We start from the raw sequence: 10,014 nt of genomic DNA, 5'->3' as shown, positions 1-10,014 counted from the left end.
AACCCCGTTGTTAGGACATCAACATTTTCACATCAGTGAGAACGCGATGCAGCTTCCGCAGAGTAAAACATAAAAAGCAGGACTAAATCACAAAACGGCATTTAATACAGAAAAAGAATTCAACAATCCAACAAGAAATAAAATTACATTCTGAGTGCATAAGTAGACAATCTCCTGTTACAATTAGAGGATAGTAATTTGAAACAGTTATTCTGTTCACCAACAACCTGTTTGTTTGACCCTTTATTGTCCTCCATCTTCTTCCTAAAGGCAGAAGATGAAATAGACTATATGCCAAGTGTGCTGGGTTGTTTGATTTTTACTTTTCTTTCCTCAGACAAAAGGAATATAGAGTTCACTGGAGTTGGAGAGGGAGCAGTTAATAATTTATTGGCAGTGGTAATAGCTCTTTGGAGGACCTGTTTCTTTGGGCGTTGGCAGCTAGAATACGCGAAGACACTCTCAAAGCAGATGCAAAGGACCAGAAGAAGCTCTTTGGAGAGATGGTTTGTCTTTCAGAGTTCAGGGAGGAAAGCTTTACTGCAATTTTTTTTTAATACTTTTGAGGCAGGATTTGGAACCCTAGACAACACGTCCACACTGGTCTAGAGTCCAGCAGACAACACGTAATGTCTGGAAGTAGTGTACAGGTGGTATCCTATCATGGTACCACGCTCAAATTCACTTCATGCACAAGTTCCTTCTGAGAGCACCCTATTTGTTCAGCCTCAGTGCTGGATTTCATCAACCTGTAGCAGTGAGAATCACTGGAGAGCCTGAATTGGTCGATTTGGACAAGGAAGTGAATACTTTCAGCAACATTATGTCTTTGCAAATGAACACCTCATTTTAATGATTTCATTTACCTTGACAGTTTGTCCAGGGTCAGGAGCTCATCCAGGCACAGATGATTGATGAGAGCCAAACCATAACAGTCTCCTAGCACATTGACCACGGTAGTGAAATGGTCTCTGAAGAGCACATAAGAGGAGAATAAATATGAGGACAGACTCAACTATGTTTTTCTCGAAGGTTTTCTGTCCCTCACTCTACAACAACCAGATGCACCAAGTCTCCAGAATCAGTCATTGCTACACAGGCTCTCCCCACAAGTAGAAAACTCAAGACTCGTTTTCCATGCAAACAAAAACGAGTCTTTTCGTTTGCAGAAAAAAAACAAATAGAGTTGTTTGTGCATGTCTACTCATTATCAATGAGTCCTTTTGCTGCTGTTCTAGCTGCAGCTTGTTGGGCTATGCCCTGGACGAAAATAACTGCAAGCTTTCTGATAGCAGACCAGTGTAACTCCATCCAAAATGACTACATGAGTTGATGGTTAACCACATACGCTGTGTGCACAATTACTAAGCAAGTTGCAGTTTTGAGGATTAATTTCATTATTGAACAGCTACAGAACTCTCGGTCAATCCAACCCGTTTGAGAAGGGCCCACAAGCTCTTTATGCAGTCTAGGTCTGGTGAGGAAGGGGGCCACTTCATTATTCTTTCATCTTTAAGGTCTTTACCGGCTAGTCACATAGTGGAGTACTTTGATGCATGTGATGGAGCATTGTCCTGCATAAAAATCATGGTCTTCTTGAAAGATGCAGACTTTTTCCTGAATCTCTGCTTGAAGAAAGAATCTTCTAAAAACTGGCAGTAGGTTTGGGAATTGATTTTGAATCCATCTTCAACCCGAAAAGGTCCAACTGGCTCATCTTTAATAATAGCAACCCATACCAGTACCCTGCCTTTACCTTCCTGGCGTCTGATGTGAAGTCTGTTTTCAGATATGTCTTGGTCCAGTCTTGATGTTTCAACTTATGTGTCCTGTTCAGTGGTGGTCGGGTTTCAGCCGTCCTTACCTTGGTCATGTCTCTGAGCTCTGATCATCTTGTACCTCCAGGCCCTCCAGGCAGGTTGCAGTTCTGGAACATGACAGCACTGGAAGATAACGGGATCCCAGTAGCTTCACGTTTGATTCTTCTCAAATCTTTCTTAATTAATTTACTCCTTTTTTTTTCTCAACGTGTTTCTCGCGTCCCTTTGACTATTTGCAGCAAAATATTTGATGGCTCCGTGATCACGGCCCAATATCTTAGCAGTTTCAAGAGTGCTGCATCCTTATGAAAGACTTTTTACAATTTTGAACTTTTCAGAGTCGCTTAAATCTCTTTTTTGGCTCTTTTTGCTTGAGGAAAAGAAGCTGCCCAATAATTATACACACCTTGATAAAGGGTGTTGATCTCCTTAGGCCCACACTCGCTCATTAAACAAATGCACACCAGCTGCATTCCAAGATTGTACAGCTTGGAATTGGAAAATATCCATAAAAATGATGATATGGTCAAAACTAAAACTTGCCTAATAATTGTGCACACAGCGTAGTAGGTGATGAGTATCAAGTTAAACTTACAGAAACCACTCGAAAACCAGAAGAAGGGTGGCATCATGTGCAGGCAGTCCCACAGCTGTCAAAATTAGGATAGTGGTTGCAGATCCCGTTGCTGGAACACCTACGGCTCCAAAGCTTGAAATGCAACTGGTCAAGCTGCAAACCAAGCACAATCTCCATGAGCATTTCTGTCTCAACTTCAACATACAACTGTATTCCTCTTAAGAATGCCAGCATGCAACTTTTCTCAGTTCCAGGTACTTCTAGGAAGAAGCTTACCCAATGGTGATGATCTGGCTGACGTCCAAAATGATGTCACTTGTCTGGGCAATAAAGATGACAGCGACCACTTCATACAGCGCCATGCCGTTCATGTTGATGCTGTTGACTATTGGCAACACTAGCCGGCAGAGTCTCGTATTGACCTTCACATTCTGTTCACAGCAGTCAATGGTGACAGGCATAGTGGCGGCACTTTGGCAGAAAGCACATCCTTTATTGGTAAACCGTTTGTATGGGGAAACTACAAAAGTGTCGCACTCTGACAACAAACAAACAGAACATTTCACCTGGACGCCATGATCACTGAGGTGAACAAAGCCCTGGAAACCTGGATGAAGATGAGAAAGGGGTTCCGTTTGGTGAACACGAAGTAAATCAATGGAAGAACAAGAAAGGAGTGGATTGCAAGTCTGAAAGAGACAACAAAGTCATGCTCACTGTTAAAGTCATTCAACGAAAAAAAATATTCACTCGCCTTCAACTTTGACACTTTTTGGCAGTTCAATGTGTTTGGGGAGATTTTATATGATATACTAACACACAGTAGTGTGAAGTGTAAGGAAAATGATGCATGGTTGCACAGCAACATCTATGAAGATGTTTGTGCATCTCTATTTGGTCTCAATGAGTCCTTTTGCTGCAGTTCCAGCTGCAGCCTGTTGGGTTGTGTCTCCACCAGCTTTACGCGTTCATAGAAACAACACTTGCACAAACAAATAGCACCAGCTCAGTCAGACTGGATGTTGCATGTGAACACAAAGCTTTCTACAGATTGGATATAGGTTTGAACTTTTACTATGCCATGAATAAGTTTTTATCTAGATCTTTGAAAGTTGTCTTTAGAGTCGTTGTGCTGAAGGAAGATGAGTTTCTTTGTCTCTGTGCAGGTTCCTCCAGCTTTTCCCCAGTGTTAGTATTCATTCAAATGTTTTCACACAGTGTATTTACAATTCCACGTCTTCTGTGGTATTGCATTAGGATGTTTTCTATTATGAGTGCACACATTTAGTCAACCCCTTACGTATATGTGTATTACTAATTATTTTTTGTTTTGCTGAGTTTTAAAGGACTCCTGGGGGAGAGGACTGGGTTGGAAAGAAGCCAGGAAGTGGATCAGTCCATCAGGCTGCTGGAAGCAGAGGGGCAGATGCTGAAAAATCTACCTCTCTCTCTACTAATAGCACAATTGCTAAAACATTTTTGGTGTTAGGTTGTTTTATTTTTTTACATTTGTATTGTAGTCAAAATGCGTTGGTTTGAATTAGCTGTTTATGTTTATGCATTTTGTTTATATTTATGTCTGTGTCTCCTTCCCCAACTCCTCCTCGTTTGTGTAGGCTAGTCTTTGTGTATAAATTTCCCTGTGTGTTCATTGGTTTGTTATCCTGAGTTAGGGCTTGAATTATTTGATATTTTCTTTTGGGTTCATTTTTCTAAATTTTTGAGATTTGCTTTTTAAGGGCTTTTGTTTTAGAAAACTAAATAAAGAATTGGTTGGACTGTAACGATCTTCATGATGCCGTTTGTTCACCAGCAAACATGACAAACCTCTTAGGGCCAGAACTTCTGGAGCAAACTGCTTTAAACTGGACTGAAAATGATCATAAGAACTGATCTTTGGTGTGTATTCATCCTCTGAGCATAAAGAAGGAGTAGGAGTGGTACTGCACTGTTCTGTAAATACATTCAAAGCAATTTCTCTCCTTTTTATGTAGAGTTAAGTGGTGTCACCTCAGGAGAAGTGGAAACAAAGCTGAAATGGACAAGGTGGACATACCCCAGAAAAATTACCCCTGTAAGTCTGACAAGTTTAATGATAGCTCTCCAGTCTTTAACATCCAACACGTGCTCCACGACCAGGAACAAAAGGCCGATTGGCAAGTACCTGAAACAAAGAACAGTCAAAAAATAAAAAAATAAAAAAAAGGTTAAAGAAAATGGGTGTTCCAAAATTATTTCAACCCCCTTTTTGTTAGTAAATAAAAAAAAAAAAAAAAAAAAACAGCTTCCTTATGCAAACTGGAATCACATCTCAGAGGTATGGTCCCAGTGATTTGCCCTTGTGTCTGACCTGAATTAATTAAGATCATTTTTTTGAATATTAAAAATGAACCTAATTTGGTAAAAGAGAGAAATGATGCAGTGCTTGATCTTACCACAGGATCCAGTTGAATATGATTTTTATTGCAGTGTTGACGCTTTTAATGAACGTCACAGTGACATTGGCCTGGCCTCCCACATTGCTTAACAAGATGCCAATGGCAAAAGACCAGATGATCAGTCCTAGCATGTTGGTACCAGCGACATAGCCGCCCTTCAGTCGCGTCTCAATGCCATTCTGCACCTAGAAACACAAATGTGCTGGACCTAACTCTCCAAGAGCAGTTTTATAGGAGTACAGCACATTGTTGGACAGTACATATCACTTTTTCACAATACGTCACACTAAAGCCATAAACTTTGATGCATTTTATTTGCATTTACTTTGTAAAATACCAATCCAAAGCACTGCATAATTGTGAGATGTAAAATTTACATGTAAAAATCTAAAAAGTATTTGTGTATTTAGCTAAACTTTATGCTGTAACTCCTTCATTAGCCAATGCATATCCAGTTATCCTCAGGTGTGTTTATTTGCCTTTCTTCTGCGGGGACAGGGAAGCTGACGGATGGAGCTATGTCCAGGAAAATTCAGGTTTAGATTCAGATTTATTCATGTCTCAAATGGGTAATTGATGTTACAGTAAGTATAACAACTAAAAGACAAAGTATCAAAGTTAAAAAATAAAAAACAAAAAAACTTATCAAAAAAGACATCAAATATAAATCAATACGTAATAAGAAGAGTACAGCAGTGTCGACAGACAGTTCATACAAACACTAACAATCAGATGCAAGTCCCCCTACCTTGTCTTGCATTAAAAAGAGAAATTGCAGTAGGGACAAAGGAGTGCTTGTACCTGTTACTGTTCATACTAAGAAGTCTGAGCTAGAGGCCAAACTGGAACTCAGCATGTAAAGGGATAGATTTGTCAGCAAGAATGGCATTAATTTTCCTTACGATCTGTTTATAGGACAAATTTAGGGTGAAAATGAGGACATTCACCTTGCAGCAGAACAGCCACATTCAGTCCATATCTACAATGGAATGGTTTAGGTGAAAGCATGACCAGATTATGGCTCCCTGCAGTCAAATCCAGGCTTAAATACAACAGAAAATCTGTGGCAAAATGTGAAAAGTGATGTTCCTCGCTCTTCCCAAAAAAACTTATTGTTGGGTCAGCTGGTTTTGTCTTAACCCACAGGTGTTTTTTCATGGTTGTTTGTCTGTCTGTTCCCCAGTGATGTATACCTCCTCACACCCAATGACCATACAGAAAGGCACGTCTGTCCCTCAGGTGGGGTGAGAACAAGCACCACCTCTCTCTTCACGTTTTAATTTGAAAGAAATTTAAAGCCGTCCACCGTTTTTCTTCCTCTTCACAATAAGGTGCTCTTTTGTGTTGGTCTACTGTTTTAAATCTAAACAAAATACAGTGACGTTTGTGGCTGTAATGTGACAACATGTGAAAAAGCTCAAGGGATATAAAGACTTCGGGAAGGTGCTCTAGAAAAAGAGCAAAGATCAGAAGAAAATACTCACTGCTGTTAGATCAAGGGAGAGGTTAGAAGTTTGGATTTTAACCTGAACAATCTGTGTCTTGTACTGCAAGAAAACAAAAAGAAACTTTTCTAAAACTTTCCAAATCAAACATAGAAAGTTGCACAGTGAGTTGTGGAGCTGAATAAAAACATACCTGCTCGTAGAAAGCCTGAACGAAGCTCTCTGGAACCATGTTCCTACGCGAGTCAATGGAGAGTCAGACAAAAAATAAAATAAACTTGCGACCTGTCCAGGGTGGACCCGCTTCTCACCCAGCACCCCTCGCAACCCCACTAGGGACGGGCGTGTTAGATAATGGATGGATGGAACATGAGGATGTTTTTTTTCCATAATATCAGAATTTCACATAAACCAAGAAAGTTTTAATTTATGATGGTCAGAGATAACAAAAATTTCTATTTTAACTTCTTCAGATCACAGCCTGAATATGCAAACCAGCAATTGTGTATAAACACTTGTCTTCTCACCTAATAAGATCCATGAAAATCACATGCATAGAGGAGGACGGCATATCTGTGTTAATGGTTGTGCCCGTTGTGTGATCCATACCAGGCTCGGTCAGGAGCACGAGGCTCATTCCTGCAACACAAAGTCACAGGCAGTATGTCAACACAATTACACAATACAATTACACTATGACTGTTTTGATAAATCTGTTAAAATGTGCTGCCCATTATAAAGTCACCAAGAATTACGGCCAGAATGGTAGAGCCACAGATGTACGTTGTTGTGTAGACGGCTGTTCTTCCAGGTAATCTGCTGTTTATTCCAATTACTCCTGAGAAAAGAGATCAGAACCAGAAGTTCACCTGGTGCCTGAGCAATGAGCAAGATAACACACAAATGTCTGAACTGATCTTCATCTTTCAACACTTTTTAGCCACAACAAATAAATGGTAAAAATGTCAGATAAGTCTTATATATACAGTCAAGTGTTTTGAGCAACATTGATACAGAATATCCACAAAAGAAGTGAGCACCTTTTACATCTATTCCTCTAACATTTTACAAGTTAACACATAAAGTGTCTGTATTTTCAGCTTGCCTGTAATCACACTTGTCACAATGAGAGGGACAGCAAATAGCTGAAGCACGTTGAAAAGCAAATCTCCTGGGAGTCTGATCCACTCCATTTGAGCTTTCGTTACAGGAACCATAATCCTCACCAAAAACCCAATGCCTAACCCTACGAAGGAAAAATCACAAATATAATAGATGTAAGATAAAACATAACATCAAGATGTAAAAACAACCTTAGCTTAGATAGACTTCATAACAGTCATGAAAAATAAACGGGGGTGCTTTAACATAAATGGTAAATGATATATTTTGTAGATATGTTTTCTAACATATTAAAGCTTTAATTGGGAGCAATATTGGCCAGAGATCGCAGAAGACACAAAAAAACATGTGAAGCTAACCAGAACAACTTCAGTTTAGACGCAATTTTTTTTTTACCCTTTGTGTGGTGCAACAGGGTGGCACTGATCCAAAGTGAGCTTTACAAGATTCATTTACTTTTTTGGTGCTTTCGGGAACTGATGGTCTGACTGAACAACCCTCTGCTTTCCTGCAGCTAGTCTGTGTCATTTGTTCCAGTCCTCGTGAGCGGCACACTAAGACGCCAAAAGGGTTAAATGAAATGGCTTCAACATAAGCAAAACTTAGTGACGGCGTAAGGAGCCATTGGGAGGCCCCCTAAGTGGAAATGTTTTTTTTTTTTGTTTTTTTAGTATTTAGTAACATTTGACTATGTAGAAATCATTTTTCATACTGGCAAAAAGAAAAAAATAAACTGTTCTTGGGAGCCCCCTTGTGGCCACCCGAGGCCTCGCTTCACTATGAGCTGCAGTGCAGCATGTTCTTTCTCTCTATGGAACCATCTCATCTTCTTTTATTCTTTTATTTTCATCAGTTTTTCCACCTATTGCTCTTTCAGTGGCCTTCTTCCCCTGTTACCTGCCAAGTTCTCTTCTTTCTTCTCTTGCCTCATTTTTTTCTTTTTTGCCACCAAACAAGATTTTGTCTCTACTTTTACATCCACTGTCGTATGCAATTTGCAAGCATTATGAACTTTAAAAAATGCCAATCTAGGAAGGATATAATAAATTGAAATGAGAAATAATGTAGAAAATTCACATAATCAGTTATATGAAGAAGTCTTATTCTCATTGTAACTTTTTTGCTTTGGGATGTCACAAACAGGTATACTGGGGCCAGAAAAAATGTTAAGATATCAGAAGATTTGGATTTTCAGTACACTGGTAGGAATAAGTTAAGATGTAATATTGAACAGCTTAAACAGTTTTATTTTGAAGGTTATAAGCGTAAGTGGGCAGTTGATACCTTTCATAAGCCAAAATTACCTTCTTATATTTTATTAATTGATGCCTTTAGTCTTGAGCCATGTGCATCATGGAACAAAGATCTATGTGCGCCCAGTTTAGATCTGGCACTTCGCTTTGGAGACCGGACGTTTCCGTTCGGTCTCAGAGGACGACCGAAGACGTTCTCTGTGTGATTTGGGGGAAACTGAGAGTGAAGCACACTTTTTGTTTTACTGTCCTTTGTACTTGAGTTTGAGAAATGATGCATTTACTAAAACACTTGATGTTTCTCCAGATTTCTTTCTTGTATTTAACTGATGGAGACAAAAATGCGTCACTTATGTAAATATTTTGTGTTTCAGTTAGCACAGTTTATTTTGAAGGCTCAGCACCTTAAAAATAGGACACTTTTTATTTCAAGACTATTTATGTGTGTCCACTCGTATATGTATTATTGTGTCCTGTAAGCCCATGTGGGCTGGGCGCCTGTGAGAGGGTGCACGACACATATGAAAATAAAGTCTATGAAATAGACTTCATGAAATAAACAATAAGAAATCACAGGATGATCAGAAGTAGAAAAAAAGTTAGTACTTACCTAAGGCAATCATCAACAGGGTAAAACCCTGAAACAGGCTCTCCTTCAGTATAATCATTTCACGGTGGTCCAGTGAGCTGAGACAGATGGGCCAGTATATCACAGCCGGTAAAGAGAATCAGTTGCCGTTTTGTGGCCAACGCTGTGTAACTGCATGACATTTGTCCCCCTTCTTAAAAAATGCTCTGAAAAAAAATGTATTTGGTCTCCATGGGTACCTTGGTACAATAAATAACATAATACTTTAGAAATATATATTTTTAAAAAATACATTAGATTCTCTGTAATTTGCCGTGCTTGAAAACGAATCATGTTTCCACTGAATCGGTTTGATTGATTCATTTTTGCTCAAACGGTGTTCAAGTGATTTATGACATTTCTGGTTTAGGAAGATCTTATTGTTCATGTTGGCATCTAAGTTCTGGGATTCCATTTTTTTGGAAAATGCAGAGGAAGGCTTGCATGGTCTCCTTGGATACCTTGATTTTGGTTCAAATATTCTAAGCAATGTTTATAATATTTTTTTTTAATGAAAAAGATAATGCATGTACATGTATATTTTACCTTCTTCAATAAACTTTGGACAAAACAAAAGACAACTGTAACAAATGATAAAATGGTGACCCCATCTCATATGCCACAGTGATTAATTAACGTTACAACTTTGCATGCCCTGTAGTGGCACAAAAAATAACGTTTTTTTTCCAACCATTGAGTCCTCAAATTCTAGACTATATAATTGTATTTAA

The 10,014-nt window shown here is 39.0% G+C and overlaps 1 protein-coding gene across 1 annotated transcript in view; it reads right to left on the bottom strand.

Moving 5' to 3' along the window:
- The window catches only part of LOC106939348 (excitatory amino acid transporter 3-like), a 13,397-nt gene extending 3,873 nt beyond the window's left edge, over positions 1-9,524 (bottom strand). The window contains exons 1-12 of the mRNA XM_015021730.1: positions 9,266-9,524; positions 7,386-7,526; positions 7,026-7,118; positions 6,808-6,919; positions 6,474-6,516; positions 6,320-6,382; positions 4,833-5,020; positions 4,454-4,561; positions 2,964-3,086; positions 2,674-2,868; positions 2,416-2,550; positions 867-971 (exon numbers count right to left, since the gene is read on the bottom strand). Coding sequence (XP_014877216.1) covers positions 867-971; positions 2,416-2,550; positions 2,674-2,868; positions 2,964-3,086; positions 4,454-4,561; positions 4,833-5,020; positions 6,320-6,382; positions 6,474-6,516; positions 6,808-6,919; positions 7,026-7,118; positions 7,386-7,526; positions 9,266-9,323 — 1,364 coding nt within the window. The 5' untranslated portion in view covers positions 9,324-9,524. The remainder of the gene's footprint in view (positions 1-866; positions 972-2,415; positions 2,551-2,673; positions 2,869-2,963; positions 3,087-4,453; positions 4,562-4,832; positions 5,021-6,319; positions 6,383-6,473; positions 6,517-6,807; positions 6,920-7,025; positions 7,119-7,385; positions 7,527-9,265) is intronic.
- Between the last annotated feature and the right edge of the window lie 490 nt (positions 9,525-10,014).

Source organism: Poecilia latipinna, unplaced genomic scaffold (assembly GCF_001443285.1).
Source record: "Poecilia latipinna isolate Pla-1442-1.1 unplaced genomic scaffold, P_latipinna-1.0 Scaffold2841, whole genome shotgun sequence".
Lineage (NCBI taxonomy): Eukaryota > Metazoa > Chordata > Actinopteri > Cyprinodontiformes > Poeciliidae > Poecilia > Poecilia latipinna.
This window is presented reverse-complemented; position numbering and strand designations above follow the sequence as displayed.